Here is a 25,943-nt window from a genome sequence, read left to right as displayed (position 1 = left end):
TTTTGCCCTCGTGCAGTTGTGTTACTGAGCTAACTTTGTCTTGTATTTTACGGCTTGAATCCGGTCGCTAGCAGGAAAAAATACGGACCGGCTCCGAGAGCGGCTCATCACCTGGCTATAGCGTGCCGTGTTTGTAAAAATACCTGTAATAACCTCAGTGCAGCGTCGGGGTGCTGCCTGCTTCACGCCTCCCCAGTTAGGCGGGAGGTGTTGACAAGGCGGAGCGCTCCGGCCGCAGCCCCCCTGCCCAGCCCCGCGGGGCTCCAGGCCCGCCGAGGGCGGCGCGGCCGCGGGGCTCCGCCGGGGCCGGGCCGGGGGTCCCCGGGCAGGGCTGGGCCCGGGCCGGGTCCGGGTGCCGGTCCCGGCGGGGCAGCTGCGGCCCCGCGGCCCTCTCCTCCTCGAGTTGTCGCCCCTTCCTACCATCCCTCTTCCCTTTCCCTCCCTTCGCCAGGCCCTGCGTCCTGTGTCCCGGCCCTGCCGCCTCCCGGCTTCCTTCCTCCCGGCCATTGTCGCCCTCCCACCTGCCGGGAAGAGGCTCCGGCCCGCCTCCCCCGCGGGGCTTCCTGCCGCTGGGCGGGCAGGAAGGCCCCGAGGCGCCACGGGGCCCCGCCGGGGTGGCGGCCGCGGGAGGGGGGGGGGGGGGCAGCGCTCCCGACCGCCGCCCGCCCGGGCCTGGGCGGGCACCTCCGCCGCCGGGCCTCCCCCAGCCGGCCCCCGGCCCGCCGCTCTCCCGGGCCCGGCCCCGGGGGCCAGGGCGGGATGCTGGGGGAGGAAGGGGAGAGGGAGTGCGCACGGCGGCGCGAAGCTCTGGGTGCCCGTGCCGGGCCACTGGGCAGGCCGTGCCGGCGGCAGCAGTAGTCCCGCGGCCGGGTGGGTGTCCTCTGGCGCGGCCTGGGGAGCCTGAGGTCGGGCCGAGACCCGCTGGGCTGGTGCACGACCGTAGCTTCACCTTGTTTCATCTGCAATCACTACCCTGAGCAAAAGAGCCACCTTTTGATCCTAGCCAAGACAAAGCCAAAGATTCCCTGCTCTGCTGAGTAGATGGTTGGCTATGAAAACTCCCCTACCGAAGGTAGGTATCACCAGCTTGCTTTGACACGTTCTCAGTGTCTAAGCGTGTGCTAAGTCTCAAGTGAATGACAGGAGAAATCTAGAAAAGCCCGCATAGATCTGGGCTTTCATGTTGTTGTCCATCAAAGTGAAAACCTTGTTCAAGGTGGACTTTGTGTACGGTGCTGTAGCATGATAAAGGAAAAAAATATTACGGGTCTGCTTCTAGCTCATTCACAATCGGTGTTTGAACGTTAGAGGGGCAAGATAGTAGCATAGTAAACTATCTGTATTGGAACGAACGAGAGAATTGAGCCTGAAGAGATCTGTCAAGGAGCTCTCTTGTGGTTAAAGAAGATCCCCAAATCCTACAGTCATGTACAGTTCAGGGTCTTTGCTGCCAATCCTCTCTTTTTAAAGGTTATTTCCTACTTTATTTTCCATAAGTGTTTTTGATTTCCTCTTTACACTGTACCCTTTAAAGATCAGTCATTGCAATATTAGACACTGTTTTGTCTCTTCTGAAGAAAATATCCTGCAAAATGGAGAAACACATCAACCTTGACCAAGGTCCAAGTTGTTAAAGCAAGGAAGAGGTTATTCTTTGGGGAACTGGGTGGAAAAAAAAAAAAGACACAATAGAAATATTAAAGGAGTGCTGAACAAAATAAATGGCTTCTTAACTTGTCCAGGACTCAGACTGTTAGCAGTGTAAAGTATGTGACCTAGGATGCATGAAAGGGGGTGGGAAAAGAAATCAAGATGAATGATCTATGGTAAAACAAAGCTGAAAGTTTTGGTGTAGGCCAAGATTGTAGAATCTGTGGAAAATCAGTGCTAGACATAGCCTCATCACTGGTAATATGAGCCAAAATAGTTATCTGTCTTTTCTGGCTGAGAGTTACAATACACAGTACCTCCAATCTCAGTTGCCATGAACATAAGGTATTCTTCCCAAGATTTACATCTTTAAAATATATGAACTGTTCATAAGTGATTCCCAGGCGTTTAGTATTTCAGATGCTTTTCACAATCTTGTAGTTGTAATTTAAGAATTTTGGAATCAATCTTTCTGTTGAAATATGGAGCTTCTAGATTCTGTCCAACGATGACAGTCCTTGTTTAGCTCCTTGCCTTGAGTTCTCCCCAGCACTTCTTCCTGGCTTCGATAAGACTTTTGCACATTATAAAAAGGAAGAAAACATTACCAGTAAGTTCTGCAGATAGTTAGAGAACTCTACAATTATATAAAACTTATGGGTCATACACTTTATACCTGACAGTAGACCAGTTCAGTAGGTTGCTTTCTGAGTTCATGTTCAGCATAAGTTTTATATATTGAAATGAAGCTGTTGCCATGCATTTCAGGTAGAGTTAGTTAGCAGCTTCTATGCTTAAGCTATCTAGTGTTTATCTGAGAGCATTCTGGTTTTAGCTGTTTACATTCTTGCCAATATTTGACTGATCAGCTCTACAATCTCCTCACTTCAGATTAAAAGTTTGAAATTTGGCAAGGAATACTGTCAGGTGGCCAAAGCTGTGTCCTTTTCAGTCCTTGTGAAAATCATTCCCGTTGAGTTGCAAGCTTATGAACAGTCCTGTTCGTGTGTGATCAGAAGCAAGGGCCCAGCATCTAAACTATCGAATGATTTTATCTGCTCAGAACCTGCTTCAGCCTATGGCTTAAGGCCTTAGAAGACTCTTTTGCCTGAATGTTTTTCCTCCCTGGCTATTTTAATGTCAGATATTGGAACTGAGGGCAAGAAGTTTCTTCGTTTCGGTGGGTTTTAGTCATTGAGTGCTTTCAGTAGGTGTAAGCATTAGGGAACTGCAGAAGGCATGGCCTGAGCATCAAGCAGAGGTGGGCAGTAAAAGGTATGGTATAGAGTGCCTGGCCAGCCATTGCTAAGTGGTGGAGAGAGACACATAAGGTGAACAGAGGTGTTGTCTGCTGGCAGAGTACAGCAACGTGATAGACTGGCAGGGGAAGGGGAGAGAGGTGTAAATGGGGAAGCAGATAGAAAAGGCTGCAGCCAGACTACTCCAGAACATGGAGTAGGTCCTAAAAGTTGACTTCTAGACATTCCTACTTGCTGGCAACCCAAAAGGAGGTCTGACGGCTCAAAATGAGCTTCTCTCTGCAAGGAGTCGTCTCTCGTAGAAGACGACAACCCCCTACTGCTACCATATACCCCAAGTGACTTGAATCTGTAGATTTTCACTTAGGTTCTGAATGCCAAAGATTTAATTCAAGTTGTGCTTACAACTTATTTGAGGGAAAAAACAGTCCATGTTTAGTGCCTTGTGAGCGTTGATTATGTGTTGCCTGTCTCTCCAGGGACTTCTCTGTCTTCTGAACTTTGGGTAGACAAGAGGGAGGGCTGGCTTGTTGTCTGCGATAGTTGTCACACAAATCGGCAGCTTCAAGGATCTGAAAGGAAAACGTCATGGTTAAGGCAGTGAACATCACTGGGGGACTGGATTTTATCTCTTCAGACTGCTGATGGTTTGTTCCTCATTTTGTGGTATTTTGTTTGGAGCAGCTGAGATCAGATTTATACTGTTGCAGGAAAGTCAGTGGATCCTTTGCTTATTACCTCAAGAACTCAGGTCCCAGACATCTCAAAATGCATGTCCCACGTTAGTGGACACCTTTCCCTTCAGTTTCTCTCCCTAATATTTTTGTGTTGCTCTTATTTGTCCAATGTGGAAAATACAGTTCCCTTCATAGGGTTGTTGTAGAGGTAGACCTCATGACTATAAAAGCCTCCTTGATATTTTGATGAGTTCTGTATAAAAGTGACACGGAAATGATTTATACCAAGCCGGAAATGATATGGTGTGGTAGACAAGAAGCGTAGCCACCCACCCAACAGCAAGACTTAACAGAAATATTGCATAGTTGTCTCTTCAGCTGCTGGAGTAAAAAGTTTTGATCCATATTTCCAACAGACATCTGAAATCGAGTATATAACCACACAAAATTTGTTTTGTTTTGTTTTTCCTTTTGTTTTTGCTCAGGTGTTAAATAGTTGGCATGTTCCATGGACATTTGTATATATTGCTGTTTGCTCAGGCTCACTGGAAGGAAAATTAGGGATGATGTCTGTAGAACGCTATTAAAACTGCATCTAAAACAAGGCAGTGAAAACTTATTTTGTCTAGGAGTGAATGGTAAAGGTTTTTCTGTTTAGCTATGATGGTATTATTAGTAAAATTTGGAGGTGCAAAACTTCCTTCTTGGGTTCAGTTCTGCAATCAGACAATGACCTATTGTCTCTAACACTGAATTTCCCCTTTCCCACTGATAGCTGAGGGTCTCATTTTGAAGGGAAGTGTTGGGTGAAATCCTGATTCCACTCAGGTCAATGGTAAAAAAACCCAAACCAAACAAAGACTATTGAAGTTGGAGAGACTAGGGTCCCCTGAAAATCCAGTGCCTTCCTTTCATCAACCAGCTGGTTTTCTCATTGAAGGTGGCAGAAGGGCTATAATCTGTTAAATCACATTTTAAAATATTCCTTTGCCTTGGAAAGTGCAGATAAAAATGCAGCTTTATACTCCACCCTCCGTAATAGTATTAGACAAAAAACAGGCAGAAACATGATCTTCTATATAACTAATCAAAATCTTTTTTCTGTCTCCATACATATTTTTCCCAGGGTGCTAGGCTGGTAAATATTTTAGCAGAGGGAATTAACTCTACTTCTCTTCCTTTATGTTCTGTTATCAATGCGACTAGCCCACACCCTCACTTCGCCTCATTTTTGGCTCTGTGTCTAAACCCTAAAATTCCTGTTCCTGCATTGAAACACAATTAAATTGAAGCTTAATGTGGTGCCTGTTTTATGTAATCTTGCTTTCTGGCTTTTTTTATTCTTCCAAGTCTGAATCTCATGAATCAATGTGTATTCACGTTTCATCTGAAATTTTCTAACTCTTCTCAGTATGTCCTAAAGCTTCCCTTTTTTGGTTTACGAAATAATAATAAAAAGCTTAACTCTTCAGATTAAGTTGTAACTGCTTTATACATTAGACAGACAATTTCAGTTTAACAAAGTAAAAATGGTGTGAGAGAGAAATTGCAGCTTGATTATTTTTTAAAATATTCAGATTAGAATGTCATCTTTTATGAGTTTTTTTATAACCACTTAGATTGATACAACTCTCTAAAGCTGCTCTGTTTTTCATCACACATTCTCATCTGTATAACCTTCATTTTTATTAATCTTTGTACAATCTGTACAACTTCGAGATTAATCATTTTAAAACAGCTACTCTCCGAGTGTTAAGGATTTGCTGGGCTAATGGTAAATGCAAGTGCTTCTAAACACTCTACAACACATAGCGCTTGCTTAGCGTTTTATGTTGCATAAGTATCAGTCTTTGTTTCCCAGTTATCTAGAGTTACATTTTATGGCTATGTTTCCAGGTCTGTTTCTGGCTGCCTAGAACCAGAGAACAAAATATACTGGGTCCTTTTTTCATCGACTAACTTGGATTCTAAATATTTATAGTTCAGTTCTGCCTTTGTGCTGTTCCCATTGAAGTTAAAGGGAGTTGTATATTTACAAGTAAAGGCAGAACTGGACTGTGTGGCCAAATCCTTCAGTCCTTGCTTGAACAAAAGTTTCTGTTGGATCCTGGCAGGCCAGTTTGGCTGCATCTGGCCTTACTTAGTTCTGACTCCTTTTAGGACTTGTGGAGGGATCGGTCTGGTGTCTCTCCTAACTGTAACTCTGGGCCTTACTGGGGATTTTTTTTTTTTTTCTTTGGTTAATTCAACTGTTTGCCCCTAAATTATCCCCCTGGCCTTAGCTGAATTTCTCCTGGGGGCTGCTCAGCCCTTGGAGCAGGGGAAGACACAGCGTCGGAGCTTTAGCCGTGCTTTCAGCCATTCTCTGAGAGCACTTGCGGCAGGGCAGCGAGCGGCTCCGTTGGCAGCTCTCCAGGCTGCTGTGGTGTTGCCTGAGCAGCCCATCCTGCTGGGAGTGAACATGTGGGTCCTGGTCCTAGAAGCCTCTCTCTCCTCAAGTATCAGTGTTTACCTACCCTGGACTATCACTGTTCATCTGAACAGCACAGTATAATCTCTAATGTGTCTTCTTTCTAATTTATAATGCATATATTGTTTGTGGGTCTGGGGTGTACAGTGTACACATTGCAGAGCTTTGGTGGAGATCTAGGCTGTTATCTAGTCCTGAGAATCTAGTGGGACAATTTTCATTATTATTCTTACAGATTTGGTGGCCTAAGTGTATGAGGCATTGTCTCTTTGCCTAGTTAAACATAAGAGTGCCTAACTAGAAAAGATGAAGGTTAAGGAATCTCCTGTTCTCTTAAGATTTCCATTTACTTAACGTACTGCAGGTATAAATTAATCAGTTACTTGTATTGCTCATGTATGTGGGATTGCATCTGATCATGATCTCTTGTATGCAATAAAGTAGGTGTTTGAGTTTCAGTAAGGTATTTAGGAGATTTATATCGGTTCTTCTATCGGTGCTTTTATTTTAGTATATAAATTGCAGCAATAAGAAACAAACCAACTGTGCAGACTGTGGTATACATTTTGTGGCATACATCATAGATGCATTGAGTAAAGGGGCTGGAAAAAAATAAAATTGTATTTCACACTGAGGTTACTGTTGGTGCAGAGTGAAGGTTGAAGTTCAGGAGAGCAGTGGTGTAGGGACCGTTTGTGAAAACTCCTTCATGTTCCAGTTTCTCTGCTGACTGGAAAGAACATTCACCTGTTAATTTCCATCTCCCTGAAGGTCAGATTATTCCATAGCGCTTCATAGTGAATAAATAGTATTTTAACCAAGAAATCTCACGTGAGCCATTTTGCTGTCATCATCCGTATGACCACGCTGAGTACCAGCCGGTGTTGATGGAAATGTGCCCGATGTAAGATGGGAACTAGGGTTCCTGAGTATTAAAGCATCTCTCCTAGGGAGCTGGTTAAGTAGATGGCTATTCATTACTTAGTATACTATGGGTCAAGAGGCTCAGAAAACAGGTTTTAATCTTCAAGGCTTTACAATTGCATGTACAGTTTTAGTGCAGTGTAGCTAGAAGTAATAGGAGGAAATACGAAAAAATTTGAATGTTGAGGAAGGCTTCCCAACTGTGCAGTAAAAGTTGAGATGGAGATCATCTGGAGGATACCTCCCATTTGTAGGGCCATTTCTTAGGGCACAGACAGGGTCTTTGTTCTGCTTCTTATTCCTGGGAGGAATTATTTCAGAACTGACTGGTCTTTACAAAAATGGTTATCACTGTGAGATGAAAACCATGTGAATTTGGAGGGCAAGTTAGGCTGTGTTTTATGGTATAAACTTTTACTGCATATTCCTGTTCCTTCTTCTAAAGTTTCTGTCCTGGGAATTCTTCTTATCTAACTTTGTGTCTCTTGTATATTGTAACGTGTAAGGTTGCTAGCAGAGGCATGAATGAGAAGTTTCACGGTTACTCAGGGTGACTAATGCTGAAGCTCATATTTACCCTTGATTTGCTGCTACGTTACAGATCAGCAATAGCTTCTACAGCAGAACATCCTCTTTATACATGGTAGTTCTCATTTTATTTCTGTTTTAAAATGCACTGTTTAATTTGTAATTAACATGGGTGTCACCATGGGTTAGGTGCTTTTCAACCTTTTTTTTTTTTTAACGTCTGTGACTTGCTGCCTGTCAACAGAGAGGAAAATTCGATGCTGGTGGGGAACCCGAGTTGTGCAAATGGTCATTTGTTACTTCTATTAGGGAACAAAAGGCCACATCTGGGCCCTGAGCAGAGAGGAGACCCTATTTAGTTGGACATGGTACATATGCAGAGAAGAGTTTAATCCATTTCAATCAGACAATGGTATCTTCCTTCCTCTATTATTACAGATAATACTACAGATCAGAAATACTTTCTTGCCACCACCCTGTAACTTATTTCATTATGATCACCTGTTTGCCACTGAAAATTGAAATAAACAGAGCATACCTTCCTAAAAGGTGTAGCCTTTGATATGAATAGCCAGGTGGAGCCAGGATTTGAATCTGGTATTTTCAGCAGCAAAGGACTTGATCTAAAGGAACACATCTGCCAGGCAGCCTGGAAGCCGCTATGGGGACGAATAATGAGGAATGCGACCCACACTCTGCAGTAAGAGCTGTTCACAAACACTGCTCCCCTCCTGTTTAGCGAGGTTCACAAACCTTTTAGACATCTCCCACATTCCAGTTCCACTGGCTGTTCTGCAAATCACTTAAGAGGTTTAAACCTTCCTTGTAATTCTACTCTGCACATGAACTTTGAGTGAAGAGAAAGGAAGGACCAGTGAAATGAGAGTCTGGGCCTCAGGGACCTCTTCAAATTGCTATTGCAAGCATTTGGCAAAGGCTGGGATAACATCCTATGTATCCATCTTTGTCCCCAGCTGTGTGCCCTTGGGCTTTGTTTTGGGCTTTCTAATTTCTAGTGCAGTGTAAAACATGAACCCTTATTGTTGCCAATGTATATTAATACCTGTGGCAATGTACACACTAATGTAACATACTCATTTAAAAATAACAACTAAAATTTATTTGCATAATGTTGACATTAAGAAGGTTGCAAACAGGAAACACAGCAATGTTCCTAACATTCTGGACAGGAGAACATAGGTTTTTGAAGAATAATTAGATAAAACATATGGTTGCGACACCCCCAAAACGCAACAAAGGTTACAGATTTTTAAAATTATTGTCATGATGCTGCATGAGGAATCTTGAAAATTTATACCTAGCAGGGATAGGCTGGTTTTGGGTTTTTTTATTTAATTTTTATAAAGGGTTAATTTGTAGTGCATCCTGCAAGCTGATATGTGGGATAAATAGTTTGGACACTGATTTGTAATCTCTGTTTATTAGTACATGACTGCTATTCTTATAAATGTCATCACTTTCTTGGTAGTATCTGGTAATATCTGAGTCATGAAGTGCTGACAAAAATCCACTGCACTTAATGTGAAACTTGAGGCATTTTGCTCATTCCAAAACATATTAGCAATAGCCAGCCTCACATTTAACTGATAAATAACGTGTACATGTGCATATGACACAGTTGTGCTGCTATGTGGATTTTTTCCTCTTACCTAAAATCTTTGTGGAAATACATCAGAGTTCCAATCATGACAATTTATTTTTTTTTACTGGACTGTTTTAATGGATACTAATAGATATATGTATGGAGTCAGTGCATTGTGCCAGCAGGAGCAGATCCATATGAAGGCAAAGCAGGCTTCCTTTGGTGAATTTCATTTGAACTTGGATATCCTGGCTATAAAAGCAAACTCTGCATATGTTATCACCCACTTAAGAAATGAAACCTCTCACATGGACCTGAGTACTGAAAAATATTTAATTTCTCCATTATTCCCCTCTTTATTTACAGCCATACAGCAGGATATGAAAATGAGAACCACAGTGCTCCCATGTTATACAGCTGTGGGGCCCAATACAGAATACACACCCATGGAGTTTTTAGAGGCATACAAGTGAGTACAGTAGGGCATTCTTCATAGGGAAGTAAAACTGCTGTCTGTTTATAATGTTCATTTACTGCTTCACTGGTATTTATAAATCCATCCTTGATTTGCAATTTCCCTGTGTTATCAAGAAATGCTTTACGTAAGTGTCTGGAGTTCACTGAAGCCATTGAAGTATGATGTAAGATTTCTTTCTGACACAGTCATTTAAAATTGTTTATTTCTTCTTCTAAAATATATCTGTGAGGCAGTATTCCTCAGCAGCTTCTCAGGATGGTCCAAAATACAAGATCCAGTTTCCAACTTCTAGCTCCAGTCACTTTGGCTGTGTGAAGCTTCTGTGGTTACAATGGACTATGTCTGATAACTATACATAAGAAAGTGTTAGGTGACATTCTGCTTTTATGGGTTTCTGAAACTTTAATAATTCAAACATATTTCCTTTAAACGAAATATAGTAAGTGATTGTTTCCTAATGACTAAGTAATTAGTGAATATTTGGAAGGAACTTACCATTCATGGGAGTTAATTTCCTCCCTTTCTGAAACAGTCACATCAATAAGTACCACTGTAAAAGATACACCTTCTTAAAACTGATGGCAAAGTCATTACGTAATATTTGTCTCTTCTGTGCTGCTCTGTGTTGTCAACATACATGAATGTTTTTATATAGTGTCTTTTCTCCTTTTCCTTTTCTGTATAGTTTAACAAGTCATTATTCAGTAGCAAGCTCTCAGAAATAGGCTTGTGAGCCAGCTTTTGTTGAGTGAGTAAAAGTAAGCAGTTGACATTGTTTAAGGAAGTTAATTATCCCAGAAGGAGAAGATCATCTTTGGTGGAATGTTGTGACAGTGGCCAAAATGCATTAAGACTGAACTATTCACCAGCTCCACCTAGACAGTCTTTTGTTTTTTACCAATTTGTATTAACCCAATATGTTAATTTCCCTGTCCTTTAACTTCATATGAGTATTTAAAATAAAGAAGAGAATCCTACGCTGGCTTGTGCTCTTATCTCTTACACTGGTATAAGCCTAAAACTGTTTCATATGCCAATGAGTGTTCTTCCAGGATTGTGTGATTATACATGAGGTCAGAATGTGGCCCATTTAATCTTGAATATAAATATTAGTGAGAGAATTTAATAAGTAGAGTTCACTGTATTTCACCTTCAAATAATTTTAATACTCTGCAAAGAACAGATTAAGGTACACTAAGGTTATACTTCGTTAATGTAGAATAAAATAAAATTGCTGGTTTGCAGTATAATATATTTAAGTATCTCTTTGTCGTGGAGAAATGCCTCTGATTGTTTGTCTTTGAATACGTTAAGTAAAAGCTTGAGAACATGCACGTTGCATTAGCAAGTCTCTGTCATTGTAGGATGTCCGACGGGTGCCAGGAGTAGCTCCAACTCTTGTCCGATCAGCAAGTGAGACAAATGAAAAACGTCCCTTCATGTGTGCGTACCCTGGCTGTAACAAGCGATACTTTAAGTTGTCCCATTTACAGATGCACAGCAGAAAGCACACTGGTAAGTGTCAGCATGGATTGGTATAAATCATGTTACAGCACTGGACAGCAAAGTGGGTAGGGTGATTTTAAAATAGCATAAGGCTCAAGAAATGATCTGCCAGGTCAGGGGCAGTGAGAATCTGTCAGATGAGTATGTATGTGCTCTGTCATCTGCGCAATCCCTCCTTTGGATGCAGAAGACTCTCTGAATTTAGTGAAGAAAAACACAGAGCAGTGCTGACAGCAAGTAGATCACCTCCTTCCCTCTCTTACTGTTACAGGGCATCATTCAGGGCTGTGAATCGTCTTCCTTCTCCCGTCCCCCCTATTTGGGAGCATCAAAGCTTGCTCCAAATCTTAACTGTTGTTAACTATTAAGAAGTTTCCTCTGCAAGAGGAACCTAGACATTTAGCATCCTCTTGTCCACCTGTGTAAGCCTTTTCAGGTTGGGGGTGGAGGCAGGGATTGGCAAATGAGCTTCCTTGCTATGGAATCTTTCCATGAAGAATTGAGCCTGAAGCCAGTTATTTGTAGGCTTAGGTCTGGATTCTCTCTGAGTTCAGGCAATATAAGTTACATCTCAAAATGTGGAAATCAAATGCCTGCTGCACCTTGCCAAAGAGTAAACAGAATTATTTCCCCTATTGGGAGATTTATACTGTTGGAAATGTAAAATTATGATATACCTTTAGATATGCTCCTTATGCATTTTTTTGATTGCCTATCGTATTTTTATTTAGACAGTTCTTTCTGTGCTAATCTAGAAATCTGTGGATAAAATCTGTAAATGTGGATGTTCAGTTAGCCATTAATATGACGGAAGGTCAAAGGGATGAAACAGACAACAGGAAAGCAGTCCATACTGCTGTGACCTAGCAGATTGTCTAACATTTCATAAAGAGTAGTTGCAAAATTTTCCTTTTGGAGACTATGTGGTGACATTAGTTAATTGCATAAAATGCCTATAGGTGAGAAATGAACATTACAAAGCATTTTTAATTTCTGAATGGGCAAGTCACAAAATATTCAGATAGACATCTTTAGTGTTGCTCAGATTACACATTCAAGATAATTTAGATTGTAACTGGAATTTAGTCTTTAGAGATGAAGGTCTACAGAAATGCTACTCTGTTTTCTGTAAATAAATTGGAAACAAAATTTGGAGATCTTTTGGGGTCCATTAACTGCAGTATTTTTCTCAAGTATGCCTAAACAGTTGTGATTTTTTCTCATAATCACTATTTCTTTCATTCCTAAATTGATTTACTCTGTATTTTAACAGCCATAATTTGTCTGTTCTGGTCCTGTATTTTATTCCATTTAGTTGCTTGGCTTTCACAATATTATTTCTGGATGCTTCACAAAGACTTCAGCTTACATATTCTTTTTTTTTCCTTAACTGGAGAAGATTTTCAGAATTATAGCACATATAATCCGGGCATGTAGAGTCACAAAAACCCCAAAAGACATAGGGGATAGGACTATGGCCGTCATACATGCCCCTACCTTGGTTTACGCTATAGTGGAACAGGGTAGAGGAAGAACATTTTTTTCCCTTCAAAGATCTCTTCTGTACAGGTGGGCCCAGATCTTTCTGCCACTATATTTTGATGTCTTGACAACAAAAGTTATTTATTTCTTAAACCTTTGCAAGTTACTTTCCATAAGAGGCCAACTTGATTCCCGAAGCTTGTATTTGCTGATACAAACGTTGCCATTGATAAAACTGTGTAAGTTTTCGAGGTTGGTTGCAGCTAAAGAGAGGAAGCAAGGGATAGTGCACTGCTGGTGTGAGAATTGCTTGGGTAACTTGCCTGGCTGATGCATTCAGATTTAGGATCAGAAGGGAGTTCTCCCCTTTATCAGGCTGGCAGAGTTTTGTCCTCAGCCTGTTGTATGGGTACTAGCCATTTCCTATGATTATTGTCTGGAAATTTTACTTACCAAATTCCCAGCTGCTGTAGAGGCTTAGAATATGATGCTCTTCATTTCTTGTCTCCTCCTGTGGTCTGTTAGTCCTAATTTTTGGGAGCGCTTGGCGAACTACACTGTACGGGAACATTTGGAGTGGATAGTCTACAAACACTTCTGAGTTAACATTTTTTCTTGTCTGCGTGGTGTGGTGGAGGGCCTGGACTTGGTGGCCATAATGGTCTTTTTCAGTCCCATGCTCTTCAGGAGTCCTGGGCAGTTGAACCGACTGTTGTGATGCAAAGCCATTTCCAGTCTCCTTTGTAACTTCATGTCTTTGACTGTCTAACCCTGATTTGTGTCTCCTGCGTGTGGAAAAGCTGATTGTCAAAAGCAAAATTTGGAAAGCAGTTTTCTCCAAGGGCAGATCAGTCATCACTATGAAGAATGTGTGTGTCTTGTTGATAACACATGTGGTAGCTACAGTTCACACTTCTCTGCACCTTCTTTCTTTTCTCCACCTGCTTGTTTTTATATGTTAGGGGATTTCTTAAGGGGCCAGTATGACTCGAGTGAGGCTGTTGGTTTATGTTGATAATTATGTGGCTGTGTCTTAGGCTCTCTGATCATCTTTCTGTTTTTAACCCGATGAACTCCAAAACCCCATTCTAGAGTTCTTTACTAGGTACAGAAATTGGGCTTCATGGAATTAGCATATTAGACAGAAAGTAGTTGGCAAACATAACACCTAATATTCTTACTAAACAAAGTGTCGTGGTTTAGCCCCAGCCGGCAACTAAGCACCACACAGCTGCTCACTCACTCCCCCCCAGTGGGGTGAGGGAGAGAGTCAGAAGAGTAAAAGAGAGAAAACTCGTGGGTTGAGATAAAGACAGTTTAATAGGGAAAGCAAAAGCCACACACGCAAGCAAAGCAAAACAAGGAATTCATTCACTCCTTCCCCTGGGCAGGCAGGTGTTCAGCCATCTCCAGGAAAGCAGGGCTCCATCACACGTAAGTGTTACTTGGGAAGACAAATGCCATCACTCCGAACATCCCCCCTTCCTTCTTCTTCCCCAGCTTTATATGCTGAGCATGACACCATATGGTATGGAATAGCCCTTTGGTCAGTTTGGATCAACGATCCTGGCTGTGTCCCCTCCCAGCTTCTTGGGCACCTGGCAGAGCATGGGAAGCTGAAAAGTCCTTGACCAGTGCAGCAACAACTAACATATCTCTGTATTATCAACACTGTTTTCAGCACAAATCCAAAACATAGCCCCATACTAGCTACTATAAAGAAGATTAACTATATCCCAGCCAAAACCAGCACACAAAGGGATGTGTCTCCTCTTCTTCTGTTTCAGTGTTTTGATGGGGAGGAATCCTGATGAGCCAGTCTAAAGACAGGAGAGCTGTCAGATTTCAGCTCAAGTGGAGGATAATTTGGTTGTGTTTGGTATACCTCTCTACAGCCAATGTAAAATTTTACTGGTCCTCCTGTAAGGTGCTTCTGGATTCACTCACAGGTTTGAAGCTCTTCCACCTTTCTTAGTGTAGTGGTAGGTCAATTTTTTAAACTACAAACGCATGATTTGAAAACAAGCCGTTACATATATGTAATATTAAACCAGCAGATAGTATCTTTGCAGAATAATGTAGGCTCTTGATTATCTTTTTTCTTTCTATAATAGATACTTAGAGAGGACTGGCTCATCAGATCTTCCATTCTTCACCAGTTGCAGTGTTGTAAAATCAAGCAGGGCCCTGAAACACAAAGTTGGATTATGTAATCAGTTTTTACCAATGTTTCAACATAGCCTTAGTTGAAAATATGTTGACATTTTGTACCCTTCAAGACTGCTTATCCATTGTTAACAATGCCTTTATTGAAACACATACAGCCAAAAAGGCTTTTTTCTTATCTTGGTGTATTTTGCTGCAGTAGATAGGCCTCTGAAACAAAATGCAAAAATACATGTAACTTTTCAACAGTACAGCAATTAATGTGAGTTGTCATCCTGTGGCAGACTTCAGAGACTTCTTTGCAGAAACAAATTGATGTCTAGACCTCCATAAATTTCATTTATGGTGGAAACATCAGCATTCTTGCCAGAGACCCTTTGGGTTCAGTGCCACACGTTAGAAAAACTGGATTTATGAAAAGCTGAGCATCTTTGCAGAGGAAATATCCTCTGCCTGTTTGCCAGGGATATTCTTCAGCCTAAATATGCTCAACTGCAGATATGAGCTTCTACGGTGAAGTATGAGAATCTGTAAATCAGGAAGGTTGTTCTTTATGTGGTAGGGGACTCACGTCTCAGTGGTGAATTTCTGAGGCTCTGAGGGGTGTAAGTAATGCAGTCTAATAATGATTTTATGCTAATCATCTAACAATGATTTCTTTGCTTTGACAAAAGCAAATATCCTTTTACTATGGCATGTGCCACCGTGCTGCTAAATGCTTTGCAGTCATTAGTGCAGTTCATCATTACAGCACCTTTGAAAGACAGAGCTATGTCCTCTATATACAGAGATGATAAATTGATAAATGGGTGTAACTATGCCTGAGCTGGGAATTGCACAGGCTCTCCTTTTAAGAGTCTAGTGTGGTAACTTCTAGGATAGCACTCTTTCATTAATGTTGCTTTGAAATAGTGACCTTCATACTTAAGCCATGGAATACCATTCTGCAGAATACTGTGGAAGCTGAAAGCTTACGTGGGTTCCAGAAACAACTGGACAAATTAATGGAAAGAAACTCCATTGACGAGTGTTAAATAGAAAGCCACCTTTGGCTTAGAAAGTCGCTAACTCATGAACTGCTGGATACTAGGAGAGCATCCAGGGAAAGTACTGCTGCCTCCTCACTATCTTCTGCGCTCCTGCAGGCATCTTTGGAGAGCTGTGGTGCGAAACTGCTGGGCTGGATGGACCTTTGGCCTCACCCAGCATGGACTGCTCTTACGCTTTCAATTCTATGGCATACAATAAGAATACTTATGTATTTAAAATACAAGATTAGTTTCAAAACAGTAATGACATCTCACGCCTGAACTACGGTGTGAAGATGGCTGAAAACAGTACCTATAAAGGCTCTCTACTAAATAAAGAATCATACTTTTTATCTAAGTTTGCTAAAGCAAATTATATTGAATAGAAAAATGTTATGTTAGCAAGGTACAGTTGTGATTATGGGGTTGTGCTCGTTTGATTAAGGGGGTATACAAGAAAAGGGGTTTAAATTGGTGAAGGGAGTATGGACAAGCCTTCAGATTCTCATTCAGACTTGCAGTCTCTGGTTTCAAAATCAGCCTCCTCTCATGTTTTCTTGTTAGCGGTGGGCTTTTGCTCTTGCAGCACTCCTTAATTAAATGCAAAGATTATGAATATTTTGTGCAACTGCTACAGCAGTAGGAATTTCTGTTTTCCCATGCGTCTGGGCAAATGAATTTGCTCCAGAGAAAATGTACATGCTTCCTCTAGTTTAAGTTAACTATTTTTGAGCAAATAGCTTTATTTTATTAGCAGCATTTATTGCAATACATGCAAAGGCTGATTCATACTTGTTCTGCGATTGTTGAGCTTTATTTTTTCTAAATATTTTCCTAAATAAAAGAACTGCAGTTCCCTCTGTCCTCTCTCATCTTGACTATTTCATTATGCACTAAGTTTAGCCTTTCTTTTGTGTGCCCTCTTTCAGTAATGAAATGTAACTAATCATGGAAGCCTCCGTGTCGCAGGTGGAAGGACTGGTGAAGCCTCATCTTCATCTCCTGTTTTGTTTGGAAATTGTATGTGGTCACATAGGAGGGTGACAGCATTATGGATATTTTTCATACATTAAGAGACTTTAGTCTTTTACTGGAGAGGCTTTAATTGGCCTGGGGAAACTAGACACTGCTCTAACCCCTCTCGGTATAGTGATTTAATGAGATACTAACAGACTTTTTCTTATCTGGGACATTTCTGTCATCCTGCTCTGATGAAACTTATGGGAGTTAACAGGTATGTGACAGTTGGCTTTGGCAGGCATTTTGTTTGGCACTAGCTGACGTGGAAGATGGAGAAGGAAAGGGAAATTAGGATTTCCGTCCAAATATTGTGCCTCTTTTTGTTTGTTTGCTTTTTGTTTTCTACGCAGTGGCATCATATCTCTGTGTAAGCATCTTGGATTGATTCCTTTAATATATGCATTGGTTAAATTTGTCCTTAATTTAATCAAGATTATATTTCAAAGGATTTAAAGAAATACTTTCATGTGCATGCCATCAGACCCGCTATACTGTTTTATTCAAATACCTCCTTAACCATCTTCTGCGTTTATATTGCAATTAGCAGACAATCATCCTGTCACTGCATTCTGCTCTGCTGACATTCCCGCTCTTAAATCTGCCAAAGGGCTGAATTCCTTGGAAGTAAGTGGTTTCTGAAAAGCAGGCACCCCCCAGGGAGTCCTTGTGGTCAAAGTGTACGGAACTATTTCAAACACCTGTGGCAACTTTAATCCCTTATACTAATAAATTAAGCACAGCAGACATGGAAATTGTCCACACCTAGGTTTGAGAATCAGTAAACTCCTTTGGGTGACTGTCACCGGAAGTTAGCTTGTTCTTGTGGATTTAGTTGCTTTTGTAAAATTTTGATCTTAGCTACACCGGTATGAATTTGGAATGCTGTCCTTAATACGCTACTTATACTGATCAGACTAGATCAGAAGGCTTCTGCTTTAAACTAAACCACCTAGGTCAGAAGGCTTCTACTTTAAACTAAACTAGTTTGCCTTGGCATCTCAGAATACCAGTGCAACCAGAATACATATCCTTATCATAATAAAATCAGAAATGCAGACATTTGCAGTGAAGATTTATGAAAGTGATATGTGTGTAAAAATATACCCAGAGAAATTAAACCCACTGCCCACTTCAGCTGATGTTTTTCTTTAGGTCCTTCCTACTGGACCTTTGTTTTACATCGCAGCTTTCCACCGTAGACAAAGCAGGTCCCAGCTGGTCTCGTGTGTACCTTCCAGATAAAACCCAGGATCCTCCCAGCTTTGCAGTGAGAGATGTTTCATTACTTCTTGTGCTGAGGCCTCTGTGCAGGGCTGTGGCACTGTAACCAGACTTTATGTAGGTATAAATGTAGTTATATCTGAGGCTTTTGCAGGATTCCAGTGTTGTGCAAAAGGCCTTAGACTAGATGCGAATCAGATCTGAAAGATCATACAGCTCCTCCTGTAACAGCATAAGGATTTTTTTTTTTGTGCTGGCCAAATTTCACCAACTGTGTGATATGCTACATGCCAGCAGTGTTTCCCTCTTTCCTCAGGCTCCTCGATTGATGCATTTCTCTTTGCATGTTTATGTGGTTGGTGAAGTCCTTTGCATTGAAAACCATGTTCATTTGAGAGACTAGCTTGTAGGGATTTAATTTTTTGAAAAAGTCAGAATCTCATTTTTTGTCCGAGAGAAAACCCATCCTCAGGATCTCTGCTGAACTGTATGGGAGGTGGAGGAAGAGTTTCTATTTACATGAGTCTTTGCAATAATTAATAGGCTTGCCTGCAGGCGGTGTGCAGCTACATGAGAAATTCTATTTAATGGTGCTTTATGGAAGAAACATAATTTGTGTTTTGGGGAAGAATATGTATTTTTCTGTGGCTGAATTTTGCTCAGTTTCTTTTAATTCATTTAGCGTGGTTAAGATTGCCACCTACATGGATGCCATTTGTTTAGTTTTTGCTTTAAATCCAGTTTAGAGCAAACTGCAGGTTGTTCCCTTGTACAAATTATGTATTACTGAAACAGGTGGAAAGGACTTAATATGGTTTTCAGAGAAATATAAAACAAGAGATTTCTGTTCTTTTCCAGCAGAAAACAATTAAAAAAAATTCATGCAACCTGAAATTTTTTGTAGCTTTAACTTCATGGGCTATCTTTTTAGAATGAGCAGTTTCAATATCAGTGTCAGTGCAGTAGAATTATGCCAGCCTTTCCCTACTGATTCCAACACAGTTGTATGGTTTTATAGCAAATGAGTCCTGGTGTACCTCTAGACTGCTTTAGACAGGAGAGAAGTCTGTCTTTTAGTGTAACATGTTTCATCTTCTGATTCTAGTTGACATGTTCCCTTATTTAGCCACATTTTCTGATAAACCGTTTGTCCTTTACAGGTGAGAAACCTTATCAGTGTGATTTTAAGGACTGCGAACGAAGATTTTCTCGTTCAGACCAACTGAAACGGCACCAAAGACGACACACAGGTTTGTTGGCAACACATCACTACTCATTAGAGTTCATCTTTACATGTGAATTGCAATCCAAAAAGTATACTTCTAAACTTCTATTTTTCTGATGTTGTGTCTGCTCATACACAATACCTGTAGTGCCAAATTCTTGAAGTTAGCTTTAGGAGAGGACTGCAGCTGAGTTTTTTTGTTGACATTTCAGCACTACTATGGTTGTATAGGTGACCCTTTAATCCTGCTGCCATCTTTTTGAAACAACTTTCTTAATGAAACTGTTTGCTCTATACTGTATCCCCCATATAGGGAATATATTATTTTTAAAAACTGAGCAGTTCTGCAAGAAAAAGTTGCCAATGAGTAACCTGATAAATGCTACTGTTGGTATTCTGATGTTTGTGTGGCAATGCTAACAGGTGAATGCTGCCTGTGCATAACCTGAAAGGCTGGTGGAATTACTGTGCATTTATATGTGGAAAGCAGAAGTGGAGAAGCAAAAGCTAAACCAGCTATCATGCTTAAGACCCTAATTCAGCAAACCACTTAAGCTTAGGTTTGAGCCTTTCTTGAATTCTGCCAACTGAAGAAGGATTCTAGGAGCAGCAAGGAGAGAAACGTCAAAGATCTGGCTGGTTGGATTGCACAAATAGCCTGGAAAGTGTATAGCAGTTCGCATACAGCAGAGAGGGCAGCAGCAGTCATGAATGGCTCTGGGTCCTAGGTAGACTTGTGTATCTTTCTCAGCGAATCATTTACTCGGTGAAATGTTCCGAGACAGCCAAAACTACTTCTGAGTTCAGTCCAAATTCAGCAAGTTGTTTTTTGCGCATACACCATTTTCTGGAAATGTCAAGACAGCCCATTTCAGCATTTCAGGAGTTCTTGGAGGTCTAGATTAGACTGACAGGGGAGACAGCTGCCCTTCTCAGTCACAGAAGAGGAGATGGTGATGACTCCAGCCTCCTAGCTGGGAGTGGAACCATGAGGACAGTCTGCATGGAACATGAGAAAGGGCTTCAGAGTACTCCTCTGACTGAGTTACAGCAAGATACTGCATTTGGGTCTCCCTATATCTCAGGCGGTGGCGTGACAATTGGTTTTCTCACTGTTCTGTGGTGGATTTCTGCCTACTACTTGTCTTGCTAAAGATGTTCTATCCCACTTAAACGGTGTTATTGAGAGATGTAGGAAGTGTCTCTGAAAGCTGGTGGTAAAAGTACTCTATTGGGATGATACATTTTTAGCACTACATGCTAGAACACATCTGTGTTAAGCAGTCCCGAAGATTTATGTGTAGTGTGTAAAGTAAGTAGTAGAAGTGTAAAGTAAGTTAAGCCTATTGGGAGCGTATAAAAATATACCTCTGCGTCTCTATTCTTCTTATGTCGTATTTGCTCATACATGATACCAGTAGTGCCAAGCCACAGGATCAGAATTAACAATGTTTGCAGCTCCTCCTTAGTCCAACAGTGTAAGTGGGTGTTTGTTTATGATGGTGCTCTTTGGATGCTTCAGACCCAGACATCGGAAGAGAAGGTTACAAAGGGATGGTAGCCTGATTAATGACTTTCTGTAACGTGTAGGCATGAAGCTGGGAGGAGCAGTTACAGTAACTAGTACAAAAAAGTCCAGGCTTTTGAAAATTGAGAAATAGCTGATTTCATTCACCCTTCCAAAAGGTGTTGGGATATAAGAATAGATTTTTTTTTTTGGTCTCTTCAGGTGTGAAGCCCTTCCAGTGTAAAACCTGTCAGAGAAAGTTCTCCAGATCTGATCATCTGAAGACTCATACCAGGACTCATACAGGTAAAACAAGTGCGTAAACTTTTCTTCACATTTATATTTCATTATTTTTTAAGTTTAAATCAGTATTGTTGTAAATTACATGATTAGAAAGTCTCTTAACCAGGAGTTAAATATTCAAACCAACAGAAAGAATTTCAGAGTGTGCTGATTTTTCAGTGTGACTACATTGCCCTAGAGTCATAGTCACTTTTCACAAAGGAATTTAGGTGATTTTGGAAACTATGCTTTCTTCCTTCATGTTTAAAGAAATTTCAGCTTGGCAAAATATATTTTGTCAGCTATTGTGAAATTAACATCATGGTCTCAGCCCACAAATGTCAAGTTGATCTACTGCCTTTACTCAAAAAACCCTACAAGATAGAAATTTTAATTCTAGCTTCAGCCGAAGGTCTGTAATCTAAAGTATTCATGCCTACTCATGCTTCTCCTAAGTGTCAGTTGAGCCTAATGCAGGATAGCACGGCAAAGCTCTTGCTGTTGCTGCTTGTACTGTAATCTCTCCAGAAGATAAAAGGAGTGCCTTTTGCAAACTCACACTGACAGACACTAAAGTAAAAGCTTACTCAAATATTCAAGGACCTTTTTGTAGAAACCATAGTATTTCATATAAATACAGGGAAAAAAATAGGAGGCCTTTTTAGTCTACTCTGCCCTCACATAAATGTAAACACCATTAAGGAGCAACTGCAGCAACCTCTATATTTTAGTTTTAAGTTTTAGAATTATTCCTATGAACTGGCATTTTCTGTTCCCTTCCACTATGTATGCAGTATTTTTACCAAGTACTTGTTTACTGAGCACTTTGACATGTTATTAGATGTCACAGTGTTTTCTATACTGGTGTTAACCTTTTAAATTCAGTCTCTGTACAGATGGACAAGGAGCCTGAAAATCTTTTTCTCCCTGCTAAGGATTCTTTTTTCTCTTCTGGACCATAAAAACACATATTTAAGACTTTCAAAAATAAAAGAGAAAGTTTAATAAAGGAAATGATTCACCTGAGAACAATGGCATTTTCTGTGGCACTGGCCAAATAAATGCTTCAAGTAACGGCCATATCTGCACTCGCAATCTGCAAATGGTAAAGGGCATGGCTGTGTTCCTGGGTTCTCCCCATAGTCTCATGCTGAGCTGCAGGGCCTGGGTCTGTGTGTGTTTCCATGAAGAAAGATATTTTCTTAATCAGCAAGAGGTAACATTCTGGTAGAGGCAAAATGGCAAGCGGATGTCACATGCTAGCAAGTCAGGATAAACTACATTCCCCATACATTTCATTGCTAACTGATCTGCTAATTCATGACTGTCATGACTCCAGTAATTTTTTATCCCAGATTAGCTAGATCAGTGAAGAACTTGCTCTCTTTTTTCTAGTGAAACTCATCTCCCCGTTCTAGTTCTTTCTTGCTCCATGTGATCCAAGCCCACACTGCACTCATTGCTGAAAGCAGCCTCACTTGAGCACTGATAACCTCATAGCACAGACCTTTGCGTGGGCTTGTTGCCTGCCACTGGCTCAGGTTCTGTGTGAGCTCTGCAGCCCAGCTGCGTGCTGCTGCGATGATGCTCCTGTCGGCGGTTTTGGATGTGTCATGCTCCTTTGACTGTAAAATACACATATCCTGAGGGGAATGAGCACGAGTGGTGGGTGGGGATTTTTCATCTCCACCTTGCCCTGTAGCTTTATTCCTCTTTCTTTCTTATACCCCTAAATTTTGCAACAAAACACCTAGCTCAAGTTAACTTGCTCCATGTTAAATCTTGACGAAGCAAAGCACAGGTGACTCCCATCTAATTCCATCCTAATTTTCAGTCAACTGCCAAACTATTTGTTAAGCTGCAAATTCAGAGTTTCTTGTCTCCACAAGCAATTTTACTGTGACAGCAATCTTTGCTGTAGAAAGCAAAAAAATGAATCAAAGGAAAACTCCACATATCTATATACATTTTAGCAATGGAAATACGATTTCTGATATCTTTACAGTGAAGCTGTACAAAGTAATTTGTGCCCAGCACAGAGCTAATAGAGATTGCTGCCCCCTGTTGCGAGAGGACAACCAGGATTGCTTGTGAAACAGCAAAACTGTGCTGCTTTTACTGTGGTAGTTCAGTGAAAAACTGGCCAGTAATAGACAACTCGCATCAGTTCACAGGATGGTGTTGCTAATGCTGCTGAGATGAAAGAAGACCACTTTATACAATCTGTGATTTTTATCAGTAGCTCTGACCAGATCAATTTTGTCCCATACTGTTTTATGCACTCATGTGAGATAGTTGATGCTTTTGCCAGCATGTATGTTAAGTGGATAAAGTAGATTTTAAACACCCCCCCCCCTTAAATATATTGCATGGGATTTTGTAAACAGAAATACACATTTATGCCAGTCCCAGATCCCCTTTTGCCTGAATTTGGATGTTTGTGAAATGCACAAAGTGTGAGGCAAAGAAGAGGAGAAGGTGTCTGGGTGAGCTCGTACCACCCCAGCGTGTCTTGAGTTGAAGAGTACGAGGTGTGTAGACAGCACTGAAGAGCCCAGCCCCAGAGGTGCACCTACTTTAAAATATTGCATCTATTTTTGGGTAAAAAAAAGAAAATGCAATTCTAAAAGAAACATGAGTCACCAGGCACTGCTTTGAGCTAATGAAAGCATTCCATCAGCATTCCTGCGGCATCAGAAACACGGCCTGAAATTCCACTTAAACATTGTAGAAAATTGAGAGACCAGATTAAACTGTAAAAAGGTGATGGCATTTCTTGTTAAAATTGAATGTGCTTTGCTCGGGGTCATTTTTAGTGAATATTATGCTCATGGGAATGTTAGAAAAAATACTGAATATTTTGAGCCTTTAACATCTCCCATAGATGCGACTCTACTTTATTTAGACAGTAGTGGGAAACTTTCAGTCTGGCTCAGCAGACTTCATGCTGAACTGTATTGCTTCTACCATATTCACTTACACTCACCAGTTTCAAAGAACTTCAGCCAAAACTCATTGAACTAGCTGGAAAAACTCTCCTTGACTTGAGGTCAGGCTCTAGTCACTGACAATTTGCACAGTGACTAACAGTACGTCTGCACCACAGTCCAAGGTGTGACTGAAGCTTGTGCGAGTGCCAGAGTGACTTTTAAACTAGTTTGTTCGAAAGCTGAGAGTAGCATAGACATGGCAACACGGTGTTCAGTAAGGGCCTGTCTTCAGGAACGAACCACTGCAAAATGTTCTACGTCACCTGAAAAGGCTGTTGTTAAAAATCAGCTGAGGGAGATACGAGAAAGCGCTGATGTGAGCAGGACTTGAGGGCACTCCCACACCCTCTCAGGACAGCCCGGGATGCCTTTCCTCCTGACAGGGGCTCTGCCTGGCTCCTCACAACCCTGCACAAAGAAAACAAATAGCAGTGTCTCAGGCGAGCTGTATACCCAGTTAATAACAGGGTGTTTTGTTAACAGGTGAAAAGCCTTTCAGTTGCCGGTGGCCCAGCTGTCAAAAAAAATTTGCCAGGTCTGATGAATTAGTTCGTCATCACAACATGCACCAGAGGAACATGACTAAACTGCAGTTGGCCCTTTAGACAGTTCAAACAAGTGAATAAACCAGATGGGACATTATGAGCTACTGCAAACTTTATCAGCCATCTTCGATCACCTCTGTCAGAAAGCTGCAGCTGTCTTCGCATGCCATTTGACACAAGTTAACTAAACCGTAGGATTCTGCTCAGCCTTGTCTTCCATTTGGACTTACACAAGTTCCTATTCCATAAGTTCAAGAGATTTTTATTTGTAGCTTTGTTAAAAAGTAAGCAAGATTGCCACAGTTTCAAGATTACTATAAACTGTGCTTACCTTCCACGTCTGTCTCCAGTTTTCTGGTTTTATTTTCACTAAAACTTTTCTAGGTACATATTGTTGTACCTTTTTAAGTCCTGCAGTGGGTAGGGTGATTCCTCCCTGTTGAAGGTAAGCTTTACGCTTACTGCATCTGTGCATATGCTGAGGTTTCCAAATGCTAGTACAGCTATCCTCACAAAATGAGACGGAACAATCACCTGAGATACTTTTGATAAACTTTCTACTCGTACTGCCAAAGGGCAAGCTTTTAAAGTTGGAAGCTCTGCTTTTGAATTTCACAAATCAAACTTTTTTTAAAGGACGTGTTTCTAGAGCAGCTGAAGCTAGATGAACCAGAGCCTCTCTGTACAGAAAATAAGAATCTTACCATTAAGTTAACTTGTTTTTTAAATAATCACATAATTGATCCCCCAGAACTCTTTTGTTTGTCAAATAACTCTCTTCCTTTCTCTCTCTCTTTTTAATGTATTGGTTTAAATTTATTCTATCATGAGATGCGTAGATCTCCTTTACACAAAACTAATTCCAATCATTGTAGACATTTGGGATTTGTTTACAATGTAAAGCCACACTGGTTATGTGGCTAGCAAGCTGTATAAACTTAAAACTGAACTTTTAATGGGGCTGGTCCAGGATCTCCATTAACAGATTACTCTTAAGATAAGTAACTTAAAAAGACTCTTTGTCAAGTATATGTGAAAAAGACATTATTAGTGTAAGGAAATATATTGTTTCAGGGTTTTGGGAGGAGGGGTTTATTATTTACTTTTAATTGCTTGAAATTGTGTGTATATATATATCTGATAATGTATTGCTCTTAGACATCTAAAATTAGAAAGTGTATAAATATTAGATGCATCACTGTTCTGATGTTGTTGCTGTTACAAACTATTGATAACACTAAGAATGTAACCTGCATTTTTCACTGAGCTTTCAATTAAAGCCCATTCAAAGAGAAACAAATGAGAGTCCAACAGATGTCTTGTTTCATGTCTGGTATTAAATTTCAAATGCCCTGTCCAATAGTATCCATTTTTTTTTTTGT

At 40.9% G+C, this 25,943-nt stretch overlaps 1 protein-coding gene across 8 annotated transcripts in view; it reads left to right on the top strand.

Moving 5' to 3' along the window:
* The window catches only part of WT1 (WT1 transcription factor), a 95,567-nt gene that overhangs the window by 68,758 nt on the left and 866 nt on the right, over positions 1-25,943 (top strand). For 2 of the 8 annotated variants that reach the window (XM_072864359.1, XM_072864366.1), the window contains 5 exons: positions 9,478-9,580; positions 10,954-11,104; positions 19,173-19,262; positions 20,967-21,059; positions 24,500-25,870. In XM_072864359.1, coding sequence (XP_072720460.1) covers positions 9,478-9,580; positions 10,954-11,104; positions 19,173-19,262; positions 20,967-21,059; positions 24,500-24,621 — 559 coding nt within the window. In that variant the 3' untranslated portion in view covers positions 24,622-25,870. Of the gene's footprint in view, positions 1-9,477; positions 9,581-10,953; positions 11,105-19,172; positions 19,263-20,966; positions 21,060-24,499; positions 25,874-25,943 lie in introns of those variants that run through there. The other 6 variants (XM_072864365.1, XM_072864362.1, XM_072864364.1 and 3 more) reach the window with 5 other exon arrangements.

This window comes from Ciconia boyciana, chromosome 6, assembly GCF_034638445.1.
Source record: "Ciconia boyciana chromosome 6, ASM3463844v1, whole genome shotgun sequence".
Taxonomy (NCBI): domain Eukaryota; kingdom Metazoa; phylum Chordata; class Aves; order Ciconiiformes; family Ciconiidae; genus Ciconia; species Ciconia boyciana.
Note: the sequence above shows the minus strand (reverse complement) of the source record. Positions and strands in the feature narration are given on the sequence as shown.